The sequence below is a fragment of the Hemitrygon akajei genome, chromosome 21 (genome assembly GCF_048418815.1).
Source record: "Hemitrygon akajei chromosome 21, sHemAka1.3, whole genome shotgun sequence".
NCBI classification, from domain to species: domain Eukaryota; kingdom Metazoa; phylum Chordata; class Chondrichthyes; order Myliobatiformes; family Dasyatidae; genus Hemitrygon; species Hemitrygon akajei.
The window spans coordinates 54,440,770-54,467,135 of NC_133144.1; the positions used below are offsets into that span (position 1 = coordinate 54,440,770).

Here is a 26,366-nt window from a genome sequence, read left to right on the forward strand (position 1 = left end):
AAAAAGTGCAATTAAATCGAAAGTTTAGAGTTCTAATCATATTTCCATGGTTGATATATTCCACAGCCTGTCTGCAACTAGGTGAAGCCTGGTGTTATTGGGATGAATGAACCATAGTCAATGCTTGTTGCTTCAATATCTCAGACCAAGTATGGTCAACATCGTTCACATGCCATGCAATTGATTCCAATCAGATGGTATCCAACTTGTTAGTAAAAACGTGGGTTTGGTTGGACAGATCTGGACAGAACATAGAAGATTACAACACAGTATTGGTCCTTCAGCTCACAGTGTTGTGTTAACCTGCTCCAAGATCATTCCCACCCACATGGCCCTCAAATTTTCTTTCATCCATATGCTTATCTAGGTGTCTCTTAAATCTCCTTAATGTATCCAACTCTACCAACACACCTGGCAGTGCATTCCGTGCATCCACCACTCTCATGTAAAATATTTATCTCGGACATCACCCCCCCCTCCATACTTTCCTCCAATCATTCTAAAATGATGCCCTCTCATATCAGCCATTTCCACCTCGGGATAAAGGCATGGTCTGCCATTTCTACCCATACCTCTTATTATCTTATACAGATCTTATCAAGTCACCTCTCAAGCCATAAAATTTAATAAATGAGACCAGAAGCCATAAACACATAAGATTCTGCTGATACTAGAAATCCAGCGTAGCACACACAAAATGCTGGAGGAACTCAGCTGGCCAAGGGGCAACAGGTCAGGCCAAGACCTCTCATCAAGGCCAGAAATCACCATGGTTTCTCAAGTTAATTCCATCTGACCTTAACTTCATTTCCTGTACTCCATAACCAGTGATCCCCCCACCACCCCCTATAGTCACAAATCTATTGCCACCTTGAATACATTCAAAGAGTTGGCCTTCACAGGCTTCAAGGGACGAGAATCACAGGGAGTCACAACCCTCTGAAATGAAGTACCTCTTAATTTGTTTTAAATGGGAGACCCTCTAATCTGAATTTCTTATAGGCTTGGATTAACTGATGGGAGCTTGAAAAATAATGCCCAACTGCTGCTCCTGTAAATGGTTGGATGTCTCAACACTCACAAGTGTTAAAGTTGTAAAATATCAGCAAATACCGTAAATTATCAGAGGCGCATGGAGGAATGGTGTCAGCACCCGAACTGAGCTCATGATACTCACCAAGATGACCTTCTCCATTTCTTTGGCTGGGCACCAGTGAAACATGCCGGTGGAATCGTATCGCTTCACACTTGAGTCTTTCTCTTCGATCTGGTCATTCCCGGGGAGTGACAGAGGGTCGTGCCTGCAGAGAAAAGGACTTGCTCAGTCAGCCTGACACCTTTGCCCCGATCTTCTCCGGCCGGCTGCTACTAGTTGATTATTTTACGCGCAGTCCCATTGCTACAGTGCCTAGCCCGGACACCACCCCACCCCCTAGTGCTCCCACCCCCTCCCTCCCCAAAGATAACACGATCAAAGGGCTCACATTAACTGCTGCAATGAGGTGAAATAGATAGAGACAGAGCCTCACGCTGCCTGAGTGGCAAGAAGATGAAAAGCCAATTACAGGCTTTTACCGCATACAACTTCCGATGCCATTCTCTGAGCAATAAAAGCTTTAACAGGGTACACTTGATATATTTTAGCAATTTTGCCCCCATCATATTTTGCTTTTTTTGAAAGCTTGAAGCCACTAATGTTTCAGGAGATGTCAGCTCAGTGCAGATTGATTAATTCACATCTGCATTGTGAGCAGATGATTTTTCTCCTAAAGAACACTGAATATGAAAGTGGTCCTCACCAGCTGCCACCTGGCCGTCAATGCCTGCACTTCTAACATTTCTCTGCTTTCTGCACATCCATCAGTCACCAGCAGCTGTCATCTTTCGACTCGGTCTTGAATAGTCAGCAATAAACACCCCATTTCATCATGACCCAGCTAAAGCTTTACCAGAATCCCCATTACTTCAGATTCCAGCACTTACAATGTAATTACATCCATAGTACACCTTTCCTTTAAACTGCATAAGTTGCATTTAAGAGATGTTAAAATAATTGCCAACTGTGAGAAATAAATCTCCAAAGGTAGCTTTTTGAGATATCTAATTACTTCTAATTCTAAAGCTACATATTTCAAAATTCACACTAATATTGTCTTCATTTTCATTTTTAGAATCTTTTTATTAATACATAATCTTCTATAACTATACAAAACTTCAACAAATTAATATGTATACAATTAACAGAGCTGAAGAAAAAAAAGAAAAAAGAATAAAAATGAAAAAATATTTTTTATATATAGAAAAAAGGGAAAAAAAGAACCCCATCTAACTAAGAAAAAAAACACATTAACTACAAAAAAAAACCCATTAGGAATCAACCCCCGGAAGCAATACGTTTAACGATCATCTAGATATATAGAAAAAAGTCATCAACCGCCAATTCACATTTTTTAAAAAAAGATAATAAAATCAGAAGGAAACCATATAGAATAATTCAAATTAAATGGAAATATTTGGCAAAAGAACCCCATCTTCTCTCAAAATCAAATCGAGGTTCAAAAGTTCTACTTCTAATTTTTTAAAGCTAAGACGTAACATTACTTGAGAAAACCATTCAATTAATGTACTGTCCCAGTTGGCGGACAGTAAGCAACTGGGTCTTACATGTCCGAAAGTGGGAGGCGGAGCCTTAGTAAACAAAATAATGGTTTGAAGTATAGAATCAGTACTCTATCAGAATCAGATATACTAAATATACTTCAGGCTTATTTCCACAGCATATTAAATCTGAAGTATATTTGGGGATGCAGGCAGGCAATTCGAAATATGCCCCTTTTAGAAAATATTTGACATACAAATGACGAATTGGCAAGGTTTAACCCTTTTGTCTTTACATAGCAAATGCATTCTTAACCCTCAAACTGCTCTAATTGTACTGTAGACCCCACCCATGCAACATTATGAGCAGTGATCATAGCTTCCCTGTATAAAGTGAAGTTTCTTCTATTTAGACTGAGATGAGCACTCCACACATTTGAAAATCCTCACTTACATGGAAGTTGTTAAGGAATGGCTGAAATGTGTAAAGAAAAGTACAGTGAAAAATTCAAGATAGTTTTAAAATAAAAAAAAAGAACAAAATTAAGTTTCAACTGCCCTGCTATGAGTTCAGTTAATATCCTTTGAAAGACTTTGACGGTAACTTATCAAAAGCTAAAGCAAAAACTTTCTTCTTGTTATATTTAACACTTCTACCTCTTCACTCTGTATATATTGAATCTCCCTATGTTAAAAACTGTTGCCAGGTTATAAAGCTGAGATGATTTCTAATAACTAGCTGAGAAAATATTATCAAATTTCCTGTAGGTGAGGACTTGTTTGATCGTCCTGTCGAACTGTACCAGTCAACATCAGGTGGAAATTGTGGTTAATTTAGTATGAGCAGACACTAACCCAGCAGTCTCACAAGTACCAGCCAACAGCAAAGCTACAAATCCCAGCAATCGCTTTGTTGGGGTGTATTTTCTTTTGACTAGATGTTGCTTCCATGCCTGTCTGCAATTTGAGTGCCTGCTTGAAGCCCCCGCACATCCACATTATTTTGCCTCCTCCCCCCACCAATCTAACTCTCTGTGTTCCACTCTCTCACTCCTTCACAACCGTCATGACAAAACATTTGTCTATTAAAATGTCCGTCGCCTAGATGCATGCATTCATCGCAGTTGCTAATAACTGCAAAATCATTTAGTGATTTTACACCATGGCTGAATATTTCATGATGCTCTGCGTGTTTCATGATTTAGTCAATGGACCTCTGTCACTTCAATCTTTGCTGACTGCCTTGACTGGTGCAATAAAGCTCCGCCAAGATAGCTATCTTTCACCAACTGTCACTCACTGCAGCCTGTCACTGGCAACTCTTGTTCAATGCTGCTACTCATAGGGAATAATGACAACATTTGTTACACTGTAATGTTCTATTTTAATGGATTTGAACAAATGCTTTGTGATTAATAGACCCAACATTCGCTGACTGCAATTAGAACCAAGTATCCAATGACCTCCCCTCTCCCACTGAAATCCATCAGGATGGTATTAATTTCTTGTAAAGAATGCTGGACTGCCACTCGTTAGAACTTGTTATACTGAAGGTTCAAACAGACCTGGGCTTGGGTGCTCAAGCTGCGTTTAGCAATTCCAATGTGTTGCTGACTAGACAGCACAAGGAAGGGATGACTCCTCTCCCTCAGTGCCACTCCACAAGGCAATGAAAGCAGCCAGCTCTTTGAAATTCTCCGATCCCATCATACAAGCTGACAAAGGCATGCTTCTCAAAACCCACATCCAAACTGTTGATCATTACTTATTTACAAAGGCCTTGAGGCGTGTGTGCCTGAAAAAAACCATACTTGATACAATATATACCAGCTTATTCACCCTTGTGCAATAAGCAACCCCTAGGCATCCTTAAACCGGCACTTAATATTGCCCATAAAACCTACCTTGTAATTGCAAAATATGTAATATTTAAGGTATAATATATCTGCGGGATAAGGATTTCTGAAAGCTTTGGTGACTTTGTGTTCAGTAATTCTATGTTTTGCTGAGGGCTATGAATTGAAAAAAAACTGCACCAAGCATAGATGAACTGTCATTTCACTACCCAAGGGCCACTAATATAAAGGAGTACCCTAGAGCAGAAAAACTTCGGCACAGCTTTGAAGCATAGAAGAACAGCAGAACTTGCTCCCCCAGAATTATTGCTGCATGCAGATCAAAAGACCCAGCGCATATTTTACACGGTAAACAGGGACCTTCTGTTAGTCTATGAAATGTTTGGAGTTTCTGTAAACCTGAAGCAATTCTCGTGTAATATTGTTTCATATGTTAAGTGGATGAAGCTGTTTACTTGTCAAACATTGTACGCACTTTAACCCCCGACACAAGAGCAACAAAGCACCCAATACGTCCCTCTCCCTACCCCTCTCCCACCAATTATCAGTCTTTGTTTTCCACAACCAAGTCAAAATCAATTAATGACAATCTAATGTAAATGGACAAGATAAAAGGAATGTAAAAAATTTGGGTTCGCTTCTCATCGTGACACCACATCTCACATATGGCCTGAAGTACAGAAGAGAGGGCTCGAAGGACTCCTTGCAAACGATGGATAGCCTGAGGGAAAGTAACTGGATGAATCCCTCTGATTGGTTGCTGCTGTCATTAGTGCCACTGCTGTTTAAGAAGTACATACGGACAGGCTGGGGTGACAGCTAAGACTTTAAAGACTGCGTTTTCTCTAACAGCCTTTCCTACCTCTTTCATGACAGAATTTTTTCAGCTCTATCATTAACTGCTGACAGCCTGACAGAATAAATACTTTAAGGATTTCTCTCTCTCTTTCTCTCTCTCACTCGTTCTCTCTCCTTTTAGACACGAAAGTTCTTTATGCTGTCTTCTCTTACCTCATCAGCTTGGGAGAACTGTTGGGTGAATTTCGCATGCCTCCATTTCGCTGTTTCTTTTTGGGAGACAGCGCTTTTGGGTTTTCATCTTGAACTGCAAACAGACCGAAGATGGAAGATTTAATAGCCGTTCAGGGGCTGACACAAAATGAAAACGCAATATTAAATTAAAAAAGGCATATTAAACCGAAAGTGACTCATTATCAAAGTTAAAGGTCCCCGCACTATAAGCAGCTAACGAGTCTCGAGAATTAAACAAAATATCAAGACATTTAAAACCCAACTAAGGTTAAAATTATTTTGATTATGGTGCAACAGAAAAAAGTAAGAAAAAGAAAATTCAAAGCAATGCACATCAAACAAAATACACACACGCACACGGACACACACACACAGACATGCACACAGAGAAAGGAAAACTCTGATTGGACATGGCCTTTATTTGGGTGCCGTGAGTAGAAGGGATCACCCACTCTCTGCAAAAACACAAGGAACCCAAACGCACTGTAGATGTAAATATGTTATGTGGTAACATGGCTTAGTAATAAAGAAATCAAACCGCTCGGCTTAAAAGGTGGGCCATTCCAAGCGTGTAGTTTTCATGTATTGACTCCAAATGTTCGGCAGTGGTGATAGGAACTATGCATGGGTACAACTTGCAGGACTGGGCAAAGCAAACAAGGTGGGAGAAAAATGCTGCAGGCTAGGGCCCACTGCCTTCCAAACAACAGCTGTTAAAAAAGGTAGAGACAATGTTTAACCAACGTATTTAACGCATTAAGGAAACACCATTAATTCTGGTTTTCAACTTAAAAATAACAGACCCACATAACTCTATGCCCATGCATCCTTGCTCTGAATTTGAATACATTTCACCAAATAAGAATCTATAGTTTGATGCATAATTTTCATCCAAGTTCCGGGATTCGGTTGGAATGTTTAAAAGACAGGTGGAGTGAAGCTACCACTGTTCATTGTACGGGCCCTGGTTTTAGGTGAACTTTGGGCATACAATGTTGTTTTATATCCATGTGGGATGGCACAGTGAACTTGTGAGAAGCTTGACAGGATTATGGATGGACAATGGAAAGAGATTCCCAGGGGAACAGTTCAGACCAAAGCTCTGAGAGGGTAAGGGTAGAGAAGGAGCTGGTTCCATTGACTGGGGTCACAGAATATTGGGGTTTTTGACATAGAACTCTGTTTGCCATTTGCTACATGCTATTGACCCCCCTATGAATTTCTGCAGAAATCCAGCCTTTAGCACAGCAGGAGTATGGGTATAATACTCCCCCAAACTTACATTTTAAGCTGAATAATGGCAGTAACAAAGACAGGGATGCATTGCTCTGGAAAGCAGGCTGGTGGAAATAGGTTATAATATTGTAGTTCCACCAGCACTTCTAAAAGAGCTACGAAAGGTTTGATATCACCACCTACTTATAACAAACTCACAACCGGAATGAGCATTAAACCAGATCATCTAGAACGTAATTAGCAAAAGATTAGTCTTGACTGGAATATGCTCTTAGTTTCAAGCAAACCTGCTGCACAACTGGAGTTTGGACAGGAAGAGGTCAATCAACAGCATTGTACCTGCTCTACCATTCAATGTCAACACTAGTTTCTATTGCAACCTATGAACCTAGTCTTCATGCTTCAGTGTCCAAGAACCTATCTTGCTCACCAATGAATATACTCAACAGTATAGCATCCATAACCCCAGAGAAGGAATTCCAACCATTTAAAAGTGAATAAATTCCTCATTTACTTCCTAATTGGCTGACCCCTTTAATCTGAAACCTGTCCTCAGCCAGGAGAATCATTGGTTTTAACAAACTCCTGAAGAACAACTGCATTTCAACTTTCATGATACACTGTCATCCCTAATTCCATGAGACCATAGGACATTAGGGCAGAATTAGGCCATTTGGCCCATTGAGTCTGCTTGCCATTCCGTCATGGCTAATTTATTATCATTCTCTACCCCATTCTCCTGCCTTCTCTCTGTAACCTTTGACACTCTTGCTAATCAACTTTAAATAGACCCAATGACTTGGCCTCTTCAGCTATCTGTGGCAATGAATTCCATAGATTCACTACCTTTGGGCTGAAGAAATTCCTCCTCATCTCTGTTCTACAGGGACTTCCTTCTATTCAGAGGCTGGACCTTGACTTCTCCACTATAGGGAGCATAGGCTCCACATCCAATCTGCTCTAGGCCTTTCAATATTTAAGAGACTACTGGCTGGTCTAACTAACCCCTCCCCAATCACAGCAGTTGGAAAGAAAATAACTAATGAGCTGTTAAATCGGGGTGAACTGAGATACTGGCTGGCGTGAGACGCTAAAGAGCAAGGATTTGGCTCAGGTATTCTCAACATTCTCTGGACCTTGTTTAGTCAAACTTCAAACTGTTTTTAATGGCAAATGATAAGATGATATGATCCCCTGGACGGCTCTCCACAAAACCTGGAGCTGCACATTCTTCACCTTTAAGTCTGTAATATATCGGTTTCAAACTGTACAGTGTTTACATTCCCCATTTGCAATGTCATTTTATAACTTTTTGAACATTCATTTCTTAAACGTAAATCTGCCCATATAGGTGACTTTGTCCACATGGGCGACTCATAAACTATGACATGCACTCGTGGGAGTGTGTGTTCATCGAACAGTAACTGCAGCTCCCCCGCTGTAATCAGTAGCCACTGATAATTCTACAGGGTGTGCAGGGGAAAGGAACATAATCAGCGATAAATAATTTAAGAAGCCTGTCCACACAGCCGTCTGCTGGGTTTATGCACAGCGCTCTGAAAGTGATTTGCCTAGATTTCTGCTCATTATTAACTTAAATAAATGCCATGTATTGTATTTGAAAACACAGCAGCCTTAAACTCTCAAACTCTGCAACTGGCAGCTCTTGTCACGAAGAGTTCTGCCTGTGAGCACATCTGCATGCTTGTATGTGCATGTGGAATGTGTGTGTGTGTGTTTGTGCGTGCGTGTGTGTGTGTGTTTGTGCATGCGTGTGTGTGTTTGTGTGTGTGTACGTGTGTGTGTGCGTGCATGCATGCGTGCGTGTGTGTGTGTGTGTGCGTGCCCAGTTGTAAATGCAGGAATGTGCACAAGTGCATACATAAGTAAACTGCATGTATCGCTATATGTTTCACAGTACATCTGATAAATAAACGTCAGTCTGAATCTGAATGCATATGTGAGTCAGTAGCTACAAGTGTAACACCAAGGACTCCCCCACCATCTAGTCCATGCTTCCATCGGGCTGGAGGAACAGGAGACTTAGAGCCCTCAACGTCAGGTTCAGGAATATTTATTACCCTACACCTATCAGGCTTCTGAACCAGCGTGGACAACTTCACTCACCTCAATGCTGAATCGATTTTTTAACCTAAAGACTCACTTCCAAGAACCTTACAGCTCATGTCCTCAGTATTATTTATATATTTCTTAATTTGCACTGTTTGTCCTCTTTTGCCGATCTTTGTTTATGTATAAAAAAGGTTAAAGTTCCTCCCTGCACTTTGCTTGGTGGCAACCTTGCCCTTTCTTTAGCATTTACCTCTTTTATGGGGCCAAGTTCCTAGTTTGATGTTCAACCAGCACGGACAGAAAGGCTGCAAGGAGCCGGGACTATTCGCCCCGATGTCCAGTGCGGATGCCACTGCACCACTGCACCACTATACAGACTTGTGTATGTATAGCTTTTCATAAATTCAATTGTATTTATTTATTTTCCTGTAAATGCCTGCAAGAAAATGAATCTCAAGGTAGCATATGGTGATATATATGTACTTTGATAATAAATAATTTTTTTTTAACTTTACATTGCTTGAGTACACATTTGCTTGCAGATGGACGTACAAGAATGATATGAAAGTACTTAGTCATGTGCTTGCAGTTGCCTTTGTGCATGTTCTATACACACATGTGAACATGAGTGGGTCCTTCTGTGTACATGTGGGGTGGGGAATGCATATACTCTTAGTGGCCACTTTATGAGGCACCTCCTGGTACTAATAAAGTGTCCACCAAGTCTACATTCATGATCTTCTGCTGCTGTAGCTCATGCACTTCAAGGTCCGACTTGTGCATTCAGAGATACTCTTCTGCACACCACTGTTGTAACGCGTGGTTATTTGAGTTACTGTCAACTTCCTGTCAGCTTGAATCAGTCCAGCCATTCTCTCCACACCTCTCATTAGTAAGGTACTTTCATCCACAAAACTGCCACTCATTGGATATTTTCTATTTTTCACATCACTCTCTGTAAACTCCAGAGACTCTACGTGAAAATCCCAGGAGATCAACAGATTCTGAGATACTCAAATCAGCCCATCTGGCACCAACAATCATTCCACAGTCAAAGTCATTTCTTCCCCATTCTGATGTTGGGTCTGAACAACTGAATCTCTTGACCATGTCTGCATGCTGTTCTGCATTGAGTTGCTGCGACATGATTGGTTGATTGCCCCCATCACCCAGGACATGCCCTCTTCTCATTGTTACTGTCCAGGAGGAAATACAGAAGCCTGAGGGCACACACTCAACGATTCAGCAACAGCTTCTTCCCCTCTGCCATCCGATTCCTAAATGGACAGTGAACCTATGAACATTACCTCACTATTTTATTATTTCTGTTTTTGCACTATTATCAATTTAATTATTTAATATACATTTATATATACTTACTGTAATTGATTTATCTATTTATTTTTCTATATTTAATATGTATTGCATTGTACTGCTGCCACCAAGTTAACAAATTTCATGACAAATGTTGGTGATATTAAACATGATTCTGATTAGATATTTTTCATTAACAGCAGGTGCATAGGTGTACTTAATAAATTGACCACAGAGTCTATCTGCGTGTACATGAATGTGTGCTTGTGGGATTATGGATGAGAATGTACTTCTGTCTGTGTGTGTATGCGTACATGCATGAATGTTCATTCATACAGTATGTCCGAAGACAAATCTCCGGGTTGTGTACTGTGTAAATGTACATGGGAATGTGTGCGTGAAAATGTGCCTGTGCCTGTGAGTGAGTGTGCTATGTGTATATACACAAATGTGCAGAAGGGAGTATTGATTATGGGTGCTATGTGTGTCTGAATGGGGGTGGGTGTGTGTATATGCATAAGTACAAAAGACAATGTGTGCATAGATTTTGGCATTGTATGTGTGTGTGTGCATGTATGTGTGCACACGCGCGCGCATACGTACGAAACACAATGTGTGCATAGATGTTGGCACGCGCGCGTGTGTGCTTTCCAGCAATGTTTAAAGGGAGTAATAAAAGGCATCGCAAACTACAATGTCATGCACAGCTGTCAGCACTGACTTACTGACTGCCGGCTCCAGCTTCTGGAGCTTGGTGAAGGTACAGCAGCCAGGCTGGTACATCGCAGGCAAGTGTTGGGGTCTGCTGCAGCCCACCAGAGACTGCACTCCCCCCGGGCACAAAGTCACGGGTAGGCCGAGGGCTTTTTTTACAGCTATTAATAAACATCATGGATTATGTAACAGATGCTGCCCTTGGCAGCTCAATGCCACCTGTGGCACTGAGAGTTAGTTTGGCACATGCACCAAGAAAGAGGAGAGACACTGAAAATAAACGGCAACTGGGAGCAGAAGCACAGTGGATACATTGGTTTTCTGTGATCCATAGGTGGAGTTATTGAGAGATACAGAATGGAAGCAGGCTGCCATTTCCACTCTCTCTTTCAGGCACCTGTTATAATACTAATCCTACCCTAATCCACCCTATCCTTCCCACTTTCCCCACAACTCTCCCACCAGATAATACCACTCATCTGTACCAGGGTAATTTTCAACAGTTGTAGATTGCAGGATCCTTCAAAGTCACCGTGCAAGCTGATAGGGTGGTTAAGGAGTATAGTGTGTTGATCTTCGTTAGTCGGGAGACTGAGTTCAGGAGCCCTGAGGTAATGCTGCCGCTCTATAAAAATCTGGTTCGATCACACTTGAAATACTGTGTTCAGTTCTGGTCACCACATTATAGGATGTGGAAGCTTTAGAGAGGGTGCAGAGGAGATTTACCAGGATGCTGCCTGGATTAGAGAGCATGTCTTATGAGGACAGGTTGTGTAAGCGAGGGCTTTTCCCTTTAGAGTGAAGGAAGTCGAAAGGTGATATGATAAAGGTGAATATGATAATAAAAGATTGATAGAATGGACAGCCAGCGCCTTTTCCCAGAGCAGAAATGGCTAATAAGAGAGGACATAATTTTAAGGTGATCGAAGGAAAGTATGTGGGGGGTGGGGGAAATGTTTTTTTCACACAGACAGTGGTGGGTGCTTGGAACGCCCGGCCAAGTGTGGAGGCAGATACATTAGGGATGTTTAAGAGACTCTTAGATAGGCACGTGGAGGGTTATGTGGGAGGAAAGCATTAAATTGATCTTGGAGGACGTTAAAAAGTCAGCACAACATCATGGGCCGAAGGGCCTGTACTATGAAGTAGGAACATTTGGGGAAACGTAGTCACAGGGAGAGATTGCAGACTATATACACACACACACACATATCACCGGAGGTGAGGGTTGAACCCCAGACACTAGAACTGTGAGGCAGCATCTCCACCAGTTGCATCACTGTGGACTGAGGACGAGAACCACAGCTAAAATCTTACGGGATGGGATCTGCCATTATTGCCCAGCTTGGCACATCTGTGGCTCCTGACCTACCAAGGTGATAGAGGACTCGCTGAGTGGGCAGAACCAAGGCAATGCTAGTTTTCCTGGCAAACACAAATCCATAAATGATCAAAGCAAAATGTTAGCAACATCTTACAGCTATTATCGTCCTTCACTGTAAAGCTAAACTAGCTTGCATACTCTGACTAAATTGCCAAGAAAGCTCACCAACGCTTCGACTTCCTCGCGAAGGTAAATAAATTTATCACGTCCCCATCGGCTTTATCGATGCACCATAAAAAGCCCCATTCTATCTGGATGCATGATGACCTGGGTGTAACTGTACTGCATGCGACCACAAGAAACTGCAAAGAGTTGAGGGCACAGCTCAGCACATCTTAGAAAACTCTACGAATTCTGTCTATACTTCTTGCCACGTCAGTAAAGCGGCCAGCATGATCTCTCTTCTCCCTTACCCCATTGGACTAAAGATACAAAACAATACGCACAAAATGCTGGAGGAACTCAGCAGGTCAGGCAGCATCTATGAAGGGGAATGTTACAGGCTGAGACTCTTCATCAAGACTCATAAAAGCCTAAAAGCATGTACCACAGTGCTCAAGGCCAACCTAACCTACTTTCCCTGGCTCTTGATAAAAGGGTAGAAACCATTCTTGAGCTTGGTATGATAAGATGGAATCTTAGCCTCACAGTCTACTTCTGCCTTCCTATGATATTGTACTTACCCCCTACCTGTACTGCACTTTTTCAGCAGGCGTTACACTGTATCCTGCATTGTTTTACCTCATTCTAACTGAATGCACTGTGTAACAATTTGATCTGCATAAACAAGACAAATTTTACACTGTATCTCGGTACATATGACAATAATAAAATAATATCAAGATCATATGTCCTGGCGATGAAGCAGGCAGAGCCAAACTAAGCTAGTGATCTGTGATGGGGTAAGAGTCAAACAGGCCGTGCTTACAATTCATTATCCTGGATGCTGACAAGTCAGTCAGAAGCAATTGTCATTAGTCTGACTGTTCAGATAACAGTGCACTCACCAGCTGATGATTGTGAGGCACTGTTTTAGTGCCTGTAATTGGATGATTGATGGCAACAAGGACTACATCTGCTCCTTGAGCTATCTCTGAATAAACAGCACAACATGATGAATTTCTTGGATATAAATGGTGCTAAACCAGAGGGCAGCTGAAGAACAGATTTCCCCTCTCGTTCTGCTGCAGTGATAATTCACAAATAAATGAAAATTAATTTACACAAAAAAGAAATCAAAGTCCCTCTGGCCACTTGAATACTCTTTCACTGTCTGGCTTTGACTTGTTTGAGAGAATAAGATCGGCAGCCACTGGGTGTGTCCCCCCTTCCCTCTCACCTGGCTTCACCCATCACCTGCCAGCTTGTATTCCTTCCTGTCTCCCCACCGTCTTTTTCTGGCGTCCTCCCCATTTCCTTTCCAGTCCTGATAAATGGTCTTGGCCTGAAATGTCAATTGTTTATTCCCTTCTATCGATGCTGCCTGACCTGCTATGTTCCTCCAGCATTTTGTGTGTGCTGCTATCAATTTTTAGCATCTGCAGAATCTCTTGTTTTTGAGAGGATAAGACTTTCCTCCATTCTACTCGTGTAGGTCTGATTCATATGTGAGGAGGCAACAGAGAGATTAGTCCTGTTGCAGGGGTTTGATCTAAATTCTCAATAATCCTTTTACCCTCACAATGCTGAGTTCATCCAACAGATTGTACGCTCTTCCAGATTCCAATATCTGCAGTTTGTTGTACAGGATGGATTTTGTGACTTCTCAACTATCCCAGGCTTAGGAAAGTGCAGCCTGGCGAAAGTAAGGCAGTCTTCATGTGGGACAAAGCCCAGTGCAGTCCTACTCTCGATAGCTCTGTGGCACAACGTCCTAGCACCAGAGAAGACTAAGTTTGTTTCCTTAATGACCTTCCGTGCAACCAGTTCTCTTGCTACTTCCAGCTTCCAACACCGCAGTTCAACACTAAGGAACCAGCATTAGGATAGAGTGGTTACATCAACAAGCAGAGGTCCTATTATGTCCCAGAAAAAGTCCCCACTGTTGCACCTTGGAGGCGATAACCACTAATGACTCAGTTTCGTGTTGGCAGGAAAATATTGTGCAGGGAAAGAGGGAAGAGTACTAATCCCAATTAAGAACAGGTAAGAAGAACCTTGCTGACATTCAGTTGGTGTCCTCCATTTACACTGAACGTTTCAGGAACACCTTATATCCTTCCGCCATCAGATTTCTGAATGGACTATATATATTCACTGCCTTTGGACATTTATTATGTGGCCTCTGGATAGGAAGTTCAACTGAATTAAAAAGGGAAATGGGATTTTTCAGATGGCAGGCATAGAAACAATGGATTAAACTGCCATCTCTAGACACAATTTGCTCTGCTCTATCTGAGCCATTGTGTTCATATTTCTTACAGACATGGGAAGTGGCCGTGCAGTCCGCTGTTTCGATGCCAGCTCTCTGAACAATCCCATTTCCCATTTTAATTCATTTTAACTTCCCATCAAAAGGCCACATGAGAAATGTCCAGTGGCAGTGAATATGCAAACCCCATAAGGCAACTTCTAAAAAAGAAAATGTGCCATCAAAAGATTTGGTGAATGGTGAGATTGATTCCAGTTCGAGTGATGCTATATCATAAGGTGCTCTGCCTTCACTCTTTGACAGCATAGGAACAGGGCCCAAGTGCTGATAATGTGTGACTGTCACTGATGCTTCATTAGTTTATGCAATAATTGCCTTATGAACAATTGCAGATTATTTGGATAAATTAACATTTAGTGAAGTTGTTGAGAGATCAACAATAATACAAGTAACTATTTAAGCTTTCTCATATTTATTTGCATAAACAAATTACTTGCTGAAAACACTATTATAATGATTGCTATATTACTCACTTACCATTAATGACTTTGAAACTTTGATTTATAAGATGCTGAGCACTTTGCAAGCTTAAATCAAATCTTTACAACAGGCTTGGATTCTGACTCTAGCATGTAACCTGGCTAACGTGTAATTAGACAGGTCTAATTCATATTTTCTGATCATTATTCTAAATCTTATTGAAGTGATCACCAAGCATCAGAAAATGTCAGAATAACTTATTGAGCTCATTGCACTTTCAATAGAGGCCAATGGCACTTTTGAAAAATATTGCTCCAGTGCATTGCAGAGGACATTTCCTCTATTCTCTGGACAACAGCAGTAAAATCCCTAAAGTAGCTTGGAGCAATCTGTGGCGGTTGAGTCTAACGTCAGCTGCTGGTTAGATTCAAACCCCCGCATTGATAACTCCTGGATTCATCTGTGTGTTGTCAAACATGTACAGCATTAGTTTGAGAATACGCAAGGTGGCAGTTTCACTGAGGACTTCGAATGATCCAGACGGCTGCTGTCTATTTACGCGCAGCGAGGCAAATGACGAGCTTGTCTTGCATTTATTCTCAGTTTATGCAATGAACAGTTTGCAATCGGAAGGATAAATGTCCAGGAAACTTTACTGAATTTTTATCCGCTGCCACATTACGCGAGTCTCCTTATCGCCTCTCCCGATGTGGCCTCCTTTGCAGGTTAAAGGCCGTCCTCCTCACCTGCAAAGGGAAAGATGGCTGGAGACCAGCTCTCTGGATACAGTCAGCTACCCTCATTCAGAGGTCCAGGTGGAGATGAGCTGATCCATTTCCACGCAGAGCGTGAAATCCCAACTGTTCACCCAGTGAGCCATCAGATAGAATCTTTTGGCAAAATCTGCAGGGCTGGCAACTGGAACATTCAGAGGCTTGAGAAAGCTTATCATCTGCTAGGGGCACACATCCAATCCTCCACACTTTACTCAGGGCCCAACACTACAGAATTTTCCCGTAATTCAGGGAGAGTAAGTAAAAGGGATTAAGCTTGTTATTTACTCATTCCCACACACTCACTAATGCTAATATCAGCACGGCTGAATGTGTGGGAATAAGAGCAAGCGTCTTTGTAGCAATTGAACATCATGCAGTTGAATGCCGGCCACAATGCCTGCACAGAGACTTTACTGCTGTGTTCATCACCACTGTCTACATCCCTCCTCTAGTGCGAACGCCAAGGACACACTGGGGGAGCTTTACAGCATCTTCAGCTCTCAACAAAACAAGCTTCCGGACGGTCTCTTCATAATTGCAAGAGACTTCAATCTTGTAAATCATGTTATTTATTGTGCTTTTTAATGTGCTTTTTAAAATTGTGCTCACTCTGTTTTTGCTTCACATTTGGAGTAATAATCATTTTGTTTTCCTTTATATGACAATAAACAGTCTTGGGGAATTTCAGCGTAGTATATGGTGACACATACAGTACGTACTTTGATAATAAATTTACTTTGTATTTTGAATCTTGAGAATGTGCGCAAGTTAGTGTGAATGCGAATATCGTGTGTGTGTGTGTGTGTGTGTGTGTGTGTGTGTGTGTGTGTGTGTGTGTGTGTGTGTGTGTGTGTGTGTGTGTGTGTGTGTGTGTGTGTGTAAATGTGTGAGTGTAAGACCAAGTTGCAATGTGAGTACGTGTGCGGTCTCAGGCTGTAGCCATGCACAGGTGTGAGTGTGCGTGTATGACAGTGAGAAGGGATAGGCGTGAGTGCCGGTGTGTATGTGGTGTGTGCCTGTACAAGTACACACGCTGACCTTCTGTGGCAACTTATTCCTTAAGTAGCAGCACCACCTGCTGTTTACTGCGTTCATCGAAGGGTGGGAAGAGTCTGTCTGACAGCAGCAATCACTGCTTTTAGTTGAAGTTAAATAGGAAAGTATGAGTGAGGGATTGTAGATTGTAGAGGGGATGGTTGCATTTCACACACTGAGGCAATACAAGGAAAACCACTGCACTTCACCAGTCAGAAGTTTTAAAAAGATACTCTTCTACATTTGGAGTGCACTGATGAGCAATTAATGGATAAGATACTCGACTGTTCTGAAGTGATTTCAGTTGCACAGATTTTGACTGTTTGATTTATTTAATGCCCTGGCTGATAGCGTGAACAGCGTGGATCACCTCCAGATCTTAGCCAACTGACACAGGATCCCAAAGACAAGCAGTGAACATTTTAGGAACAACTTCTTCACCCCCACCATCAGGTTTCTGAACGGACAATGAGCCAACTCATGAACACCACCTCGCAGTTTCTGCTCTTTATTTGCACTACTTGTTTAATGTATTTCAATATATCTTCCTTCTTGTAATTTGTAGCATTTTTATGTATTGCACTGCTGCAAAACAACAAATTTCATGACATATGCCAGTGCTATCAACCCGGTTCTTATTCTCACCTGAACAAAGAGTCTGGACTGTGCCAACGTCCCAGTGCCATGGCATTCCCAAGTTCACTCCTTGCATTGCTGCTCTCACGCTACAGCAGCGTTGAACAGTAAGGGACCACACAATTTTTAATGTGGTAATAATGCCATGAAAACAGACCGGAACAAAGGCTACAATCCAAACTTGGGTCTTGATAATATTCCAGTGAAGGATGCCTTCCTCGTTTGTTTTGTTAATGACACCATTAAAAGTGCTTGCTCAGCCACTGAGACTGTGGCTTCCTCCCAGGTACCCATGTCACTGACCAGGCCCTATGCCAGCTTCACACAAGGATTATTTTAACAACCTTTAGGGTTCTTCTGCTCGTACAATATGCTTGGAGAGCAAGCAGCCTATAAATCGGGATGGAGTGGGGTAGATGCCAGGGGACTGCTTGGCAGACATTGCCAGTAAATCCTACAATTATTCTCGATCAGTGGGCAGGCCAGTGTCGCCTCCAGCAGCAGTGCTAGGCTTTATTAGTGTCCATATGTCCATAAGATATGGGTGTAGAATCGGGCCATTCAGCCCATCAAATCTGCTCCACCATTTGATCATGGCTGATTTATTTTCCCACTCAACTCCATTCTTCTGCCTTCTCCCAATAACATTTGACACCCTTACTAATTAAGTACCTATCAACCTTCACTTTATGAATGATTTGACCTTCACAGCTGTCATTGGCAGTGAATTCTACATTCCGGCTAAAGAAATACCTCCTCACCTCTGTTCTAAAGGGACATCCTTGTACTTCGAGGCTGTACCCTCCCTGCTCCTCGACTCTCTTAGCATCTGAAGCTGCTGGTCTAGACACTTTTCCTCCACTGTTTCATTCAGCTTCCCATCTCCCCATAGCTTGTTACAACTAACCAGGAGAAACCCAGAGGAGTCAGAGTCACAGAGCTCTATGGTTCATCTGGTCTGTGTCCAACTCTACCTAGTCCCATTGACCTCATCTGGACCATAGCCCTCCATATCTCTGCTAACCATGTACTTATACAATCTTCTCTTAGTTGAAGTCAATCCCGCATCGACTATTTCCACTGGCAGCTCATTCCACACTCTCATGACCCTCTAATCAAAGAAGGTTCCGCTTAAATATTTCACCTTTCACCTTCAACCCAGTTCTAGCCTCACCCAACCTCAGTGGAAAAAATCTGCTTGCATTGACCTATCCATACAACCCCCCCCCCCCATAATTTTGTATACCAGAATTCCTTTGGTGCTGCAATGCTTAAACTACCAGACTAGAGGCCCGCAGACGATACTACCAATCCAGAGGTGCAATTTCAAAATCCCAACACGACATCTGTGGAGTTTATAAAAAGAATGGCTACTAACAACTGGATTGTTGTAGAATCCCCATGTGGTACACAAATGTACTCCAGAAGAGGAATCCATGCTATCTTGCCTGGCCCTCATTTTGCTTCAGACACAGCAATGCAGTTGATGAGTGATTGGCCAGTGAAAAAGCCCAGCAGGCCAAGTGCATCATAACCCCCCACCCCATTACTGCCTGGTTCAAGGTGACAACAACCTCACCAACAGAACCTCAGCGTAAGAAATGCTGGCTTTGCCAGTGATGCCTTGATCTCAAAAAATTAAGTAAATAGACACAAAATACCCTCCAAGCTGTGACCAGATTACTGATTTTAGGCAGGTTGTCATCAAACTTTGGGTTTAGAAGGCACAACTTAGTCAGAATGTCCGATTTTGTTCGGTAACTAATCAACCCCTCCCAAGTGCGGGAGAAACTGAGTCAATACATGTAAGGATTCAAACGTGATTATTCCCCAGTTTCTGTTAAGCCTGGTTTTAAGTAAATGCCATTTGAAACATAACCTAATAGGCAGCCTGTAGCTGTGAAACCATATCCAAGCTTGAGAAAGAGGAAAAAGGAACCCCTCTGCCTCAGACCAGAGAGACCAGACATTTGACCTTATGAGTTTAGGTTGTAGTTAGGTCCAATGAGGCTGTAGAACAGAAGGATCAATATTCCAAACAAAATCTTAATTCCAACGCGTTCTGATCACACTATTCTAATTGACAGACGGCTTGCAAAAAAAAAAGCTAACTAAAACAAAAATCATCACTGCACTCCAACTGGAAGGGCAAGGGTAGAAAATTGGAACAAAGCAGGAGAGTCAGCTGGGTTGGGGGAGAACACAGGGAAAAGAAATCAAACAGGAGGCAACAATTCAAGGGGAAACTAATTGTGGCAAACCAATAACTTACTTGAGCTGAGATATCCATTATAGCCATATCTTGCTGAGGACAATGCAAAGAAATGACAGGTTAAGAGACGTGGAAATAAGAACCATGTTTCATGAAAGGTCAATGAGAAGCACAGAGAGAGAGAGAGCGCGAGAGAAAAATCAAATACAGGGAAGTTGAAACTGAAATAAGATGTTATGATAATGCACTCCACCCAATGTCAGCTCACACATGCACCATTTGAATCACTTTCCCAAAGGATTTGACATTCCCAAAGATGTCTGAAGGCAAGGCATGTGGTTTATCCTGCAGTGTGTGTCACTGATTAGGGATTCTGGAGCCATTACAAACATCCTTTACCTGGATCTGTACCATAAGGAAGGCACAGGTTGCTGGCAGTCTCATTGGCAAGTTGGCATCCGTATCCCTGGCCAGAGAAATGGACCATGGCTTCCAGTCAGTGGTAAAGTTACAGCATTTGCCACTGACTTTGGAAAATGCCCCACAAGTGTCTCGTGCCTCTGTGGTAAGAACTTTCCCTGTCCTGGCACCTGCTGTACTCAGGCAGCAAAACAGAGGGACTCCCCCAAAGTCCAATCACCTGAGCAGCCAATCATGTTAAAGAATGCTCACAGAAAGAAAACGTGCAATTTTGAATTAATTTTTCAACATTACCTAGAAAACTAAATAAATATCAGAACATGCATATAAATAAAGTTCTGAAATTCCATAAAATTATGCTTAAGGAAGTTCATTCTTTACAGTTCCTTCTGTAAAATATATGACAAAATTATAATCTCACCACTGAAATTAATTTTAGAGGTACTTATTTGTTAAACACTCATTATGGCAGAATGCTGTTAGAAATGCAATTAGACTCAGAAATAAGCATATGATTTTCAGGATATTTTGAAGCTAGGGCTGTGGTATAAAGAGCTGAAATTCACATTAGTTCAAGTGATATTCCTTGATTTCAGTGAGGGAGACTCCCAAACAGTCAGCCTGGCAGAGTAGTAATGTGTTGTTTCTACCATGATTTGGCACACCAAGGCACGCAGACACAACATTCGTAAAATTGTCGTCAGTTTTGTTAAGTGATAATCGCAAATCCCAGTAGGTTAATTGTCATCATTTCCATCACCACTGAGCTGCCTACCAGAAGCAACAGGACACATGACATCGCCATCTGGGACGGAGGGGCCACTGCACAGGACCGAGAAAAGCTGCCGAGGTTTGTAAATTCAGCCAGCTCTATCATGGGCACTGGCCTCCCCAGCATCGAACACACCTTCAAAAGGCAATGTCTCAAAAAGCTGGCATCCTTTAATAAGGATTCTCAACATTCTCAACGCTACCGCTGAGAAGAGGTTAGGAGCTTGAAGATGCACACTCAATGTTTCAGTAACAGCTTCTTCCTCTCCTGCATCAGATTTCTGAATGGACAATAAACCCAAGAAAACAACCTCACTAAAGTTTTTCCTTTTCTTTTTTTTTGCTCTCTTTTTGCATTACTTATTTAATTTAGTTTTATATATATAATATTTCTTCACGTGATTTATAGTTCATTTAGCATTACTATGCATTGCAATGTACTGCTGGTGCATAACAACAATTTTTACAACTTATGCCAGTGATATTAAACCTGATTCTGAGTCCATCTTCCACCTACTATCATGGAGTCATACAGCGGAGGAACAGGCTCTTCTGCCCACTATGTCCATACTAACCATTACATAGCCATCCATTCAGTGTCACCAGCACATGGTCTTGGTTCGGCCTTAGTTAGAAATTCAAGTACTTAACAGCACAGCACAGGAGATGGCCGTTCAACCCTCAATATTTATGCCGAATACGATGGCAAATTAAACAAAATATTTGCTGCCTGTATATGATCCATATTCCTCCATACCCTTCGGTTTCAAGTGTCTAAAGCCTCCACAATCTCCTAAGCTCCACAATCGTATCTGCTTCTATCACTGCCTCTGGGCAGTGTGTCTAGGCTCCATACTTAAATATTTGGATTCAGATTGTCATATACACCAGGATGGAATGAAGTTCCTTGCCAGTGTGAAGTTCAGAGTAAACAGTATATGTGGTAATATTAATAAATATCATGATATATTCAGCAATAACTGAAAAACAAGAAAGGGGGTGTTAAGGAGGGGATTGGTTCAGAAGCCTGATAGCAGTGGGGAAGAAGCTGTTCCTAAGAGTGAACACCCAGGGTTTCAAGCCCTCTATTTTCTCTAGAAAGGTAGAAGAGAGAAAGGAGAACGGCCAAGGTTGTAGGCATCCTATTAGCTCTCCAAAAGCTTGAGTGAGTGGATTCACCCTGTCAGTTATTCACGTAATACATCCTGTGATCTTATTTCCCTCAGCTTCCTCCTAACCCTCTTACTCATCGCTTTGCCCTCATACATCAGAAAACCAGTGTCCATTCCCACCATGTCTACGCTGACCATGTAGTACTGATCCATTCTAATTCTATTCGCCAGCACTTGATCTGGAGCCTCCGCTGCCTTAAAAACTTCAAATATCTGTCTAGGACATACAGCAGTACAAACCCTTCGGCCCACAATGTCTGTGCCGAACACGAAGACGAACTAAACTAAATCTCTTCTGCCCATACATGGTCCATAATCCCTCTATTCCCTGTATTTTCATTAAGCCTCAGCTGTGGAGAAATATTTTCTATTATAACAATTGCTATCAAATCCTTGTCCTGTTTACCACACTTAGTCCAGTAGTTCTAACATTTGCAATCCTGACCCTGGGGGAGATGAAGTAAAAGGATGTAAAATGAGAGCAAGGAAAGGTGTGAGATGGAGGTTAAACAACGGGGCATCTTTTAGAGGGTTAGATCAGCAAGAACTCTAATAGAAACCCCTCAACGCTGATGTTATTATGTTGGAATGAGTAAATGAGACAAGAGAAGACAACCTAGATCTTTGCCTCCTGCATGGTACACTGTTTCAGAGATAATGTTACAGGAGAATAACCTCATAAAATTAGTGATTTCAACACTGACAAGTGCAATTGCTGCTTGTGTCTAGGGAGGCTGGTCAAATCACTCCTCCTAATGCAGGCTGACTCGAGGGAAGGAAACAGGAGCAGAGCCTTGCTCTGAGCCTGCTCCGGAAGAGACCTGTGCATCTCTGTAAAAGGTTTTGCTTTATTCACTAAAGGTCACTCCTCGGGCCGAAGGCAGCACCATGACAGAAATCTTCCCGGGAAACTGTTCTTATCCTGGCATCTGTCGCTAGGAATAGCGCAGAGCGAAAGGACTCTGAAAAGCAACTGTCTTGCATGAAAAAACGTCGCGAGAGGAATCGGTTGCCTGGTGGTAAGGAACTGTCAGGGTGAGTTTTGTGACAACCAGCCACACTCAGGAAATGAAAATGCAAACATAATTTCCATGTCACCATATATAAACCCTCTGCTGAATTCACAGCAGAAGATGCAGACAGCATCATTTCCAGCCTGTCCACATCACAATGAACCACTCACTGCTTTGGTTCCAGTGACCCTGGTAAGAAACACCGTGGTAACAAGCCATGCTAACAACTGCCTCTAGCAATAGAAATTCCAGACCTCTCTTCCTGTTAGCCTACACAGATTCCTTTGAAATGCCATTTTGACAGTAATATCCTGCTTTAAAATGTTTGTGCATTATTAGGAATAGGTTTTGTGGATACAGGCGGGAGTGCGAGTTTTAAAGAGCTGATGATCTCTGTTCCTCGTGCACAAGCAGCTCAGAGTCACTTGGCCCAGTGAATGGGCACATACGCCTACGCATTCAAAGTTCTCCTCTGCACGACTCGACATTTCAAACTGCCTATGCCATCGTTTCCTAATGCCATCCTGGCTTTGTAGCTGTTCCACCAGGCAGAACTGTATCCAGAGTTATCAATCACATCAGGGGGTGGAGAATCTGAGACCCTGCCCTTGACAGCATTGAAAGCTCAGCTCTTTCCACTGAGTCAAAATGTCTCAGACGTACTTCCAAACAAAGGAATATATATAAAATTTTAAAATGATAAATTCACTTCAACCCATACTAAACTTACAGCACCTTAGGAGTCACAGAGCACTGCAGTACAAAAACAGGCTTTTCAGCCACCTAATCTGTACCGATCTATTATTCAGCCTAGTCCCCTTGACCTGCATCCGAACCATAGCCCTCCATATGTCTTTCATCCATGTACTTATCCAAACTTCTCTTAAATGCTGAAATCAAACCCGCATCCACCACTTCCCTGGCAGTGCTTTCCACACTCTCAGTTAATCAATTGTAGAAGCTTTTTTAAAACTTCACTTACTTTTCCCACCTCAGTTAATTGAATGGGGCCAAGCTGCTGGGACAAAGTATATAAAGTTGCTGGGACAGTACATAAAGTAGATTTAGCCCTTCAGCTCAGTATATTACAGAACAACTCTAGACAGAGCAAGAGGTCAGGTGTACTCCAGTTTGACCTTCTGTACAGGTTGTCTCCAGGTTATGGTTCTGTTCCTCCAAAGAGTTTGCACCTCAAAACGTTTGCAAGGCAGAAATGTGGCTGCAAACTAAGTTTCCGCATGGCAGAAGATGCCCACTGCCCTGCAGCAGCCAGAAAACCCATCCCAGCTGTCTCCCACTCACCTGCATGTACAGCTTTACATACTTGGGCAATTGCAAGTTGAGAACAGCTGTACATCTGCACTGCATTGGCCAAGCAAATCAGTCCAAACTGCACTGACATTGCCACCAAAACTGGCCATACTTCTCCACAGAATTGCCAGCTAGTCACCATCATGGAAGTAGAGATGACACAGTAGAGTTAGCGTAACATTAATACAGTTCAATTCACACCGCTGTCTATAAGGAATTTTTATGTTCTCCCCATGAATGCATGGGTTTCCTCGGGTGCTACATTTTCCTTCACATTCCAAAGATGTACGAGTCAGTAGGTTAATTGGTCACATGGGTATAAATGGGCACTGTGCGCTCATTGGGTCAGGAAGGCCTGTTACTGTGCTGTATCTCTAAATGAAATAAAACAAAATGGAATGGATCAATAACTTTCTCACTTATCTAACCCAGGACGCCTTTTCAAACAAATAGAAGGATGCAAAGTCACCCAAGGGGATATTAGGAGAGATGACCAAAGCATTGGTTAAAGATGTTGGTTTTAAAGGACATTTGGTGGAGGAAGGAGAGGATTCACAGCGGAATTTCAGAGCTTAGAGCCTTGATGGCTGAAGGCAAGGCCACCTATGGTGAAGGGATTACATTTTGGGATTGGTCAAGAGGTCAGAAGTTTTAAAAAACTGCAAACTTCACAGAGTTTTGACAGCATGAGGAGGTCACAGAGACAGAATAGAGAATTAGGAAAAGATTGAAACAAAGATAAAAGTTTGAAAGTCAAGACCTTGCTTAACTGAGATCCAATGAAAATGGAAGTGGATTTGATAGATAGTAGGACACGAGGAATAGAGAAATTGATGGGAATAATCCAGAACTTCCTTAGTGGGTCGATCTACCTGCAATCCTCATTTTAATAACCTTACCTTGTCATGAGCAAGAATAGTGATTGTACAAGTCTGGGATTCCAAACCACAAGACTACAAATGTTGGTTGGGTTTCAAGTGAAGTGATCAGCTTGACATAGGAGTTGGCATCTGAAAGAGTTCAGCCCATGAAACTCCTCTGGATTCCTTTGTTCAGAAGCAAATTCCCAAGCCAGCCTTGGCCTGCTCTCAAACACTGTCAATATTTCTGATTGTCTTTGACACTCAGAAGCACTTAACAGCTTAATTCTATTTTTGAGTTACATTTGGAAAAAATTGAAGGATGATTAAATAATTTTAAACATTATTGGAAAAACTAATTTTTTAAAAAAAATGTAACTTGCCTTATTCTAACTTTCCCTGGAACTTTACAATTCCTAATTAGATGAAAGGGCTGATGGATCCTTTGCCCTATTCTGCGGTGCATCAGACAGCAAATTGCTGGGAAATGTCATGTCCCCAGTCCAAAGGTGGTTCACAGTTGGAGAACTGGACCCATAAGCTTGGGACTGGTGAATCTGTGCAGCAGGCTCAAGCCTGATAGCCAATTAAACCAAGGCACTACTAGCAAAATCCAGTCTACAAGTATACACTTCTACTTAAGAAATTTCCTCTGGGAACCATCAGTTAGTTTAACGCTTTGCCGCATGGTGAGGGCAAGAACTGAGATGTTGCTAATGTCATACTATGGAACAGATCAAATCATAAGGGATATTAGAGGAGCAGAGAGCGCCTGACTCTGTGATTTTATTTATCAAGATCAGTCTCATCCCATCACAGCATCAAACCATTTCTTAGCAGACTCTGTCGTGCTTCCTATTCCAACTTGATAAATGAATTACTTCTTTCCAACTGTGCTAAACATGCTCCCCACAAGACTGAACCTGTTAACATTTTACGCTTGTGAAATTACACATCATCTTTGTAGACCCACAAGGGCCAGAGAAACCCAACCTGACTTCCAGCACAGAAAATCCAAGAGTTGCAAGTTGATCTCCCAATATCACTGTTCAGTATATCCTTAAGCATGGGTGTGCAGTTCACTTTGTGTCTAGGGTTTGTG

The 26,366-nt window shown here is 42.1% G+C and overlaps 1 protein-coding gene across 16 annotated transcripts in view; it reads right to left on the bottom strand.

The window, feature by feature from the left end:
* The window catches only part of kcnma1a (potassium large conductance calcium-activated channel, subfamily M, alpha member 1a), a 913,789-nt gene that overhangs the window by 118,069 nt on the left and 769,354 nt on the right, over positions 1–26,366 (bottom strand). For 10 of the 16 annotated variants that reach the window (XM_073025440.1, XM_073025439.1, XM_073025443.1 and 7 more), the window contains 2 exons: positions 5,466–5,559; positions 1,178–1,301 (listed from right to left, as the gene is read on the bottom strand). In XM_073025440.1, coding sequence (XP_072881541.1) covers positions 1,178–1,301; positions 5,466–5,559 — 218 coding nt within the window. Of the gene's footprint in view, positions 1–1,177; positions 1,302–5,465; positions 5,560–19,777; positions 19,811–26,366 lie in introns of all 16 variants that reach the window. The other 6 variants (XM_073025436.1, XM_073025438.1, XM_073025437.1 and 3 more) reach the window with 1 other exon arrangement.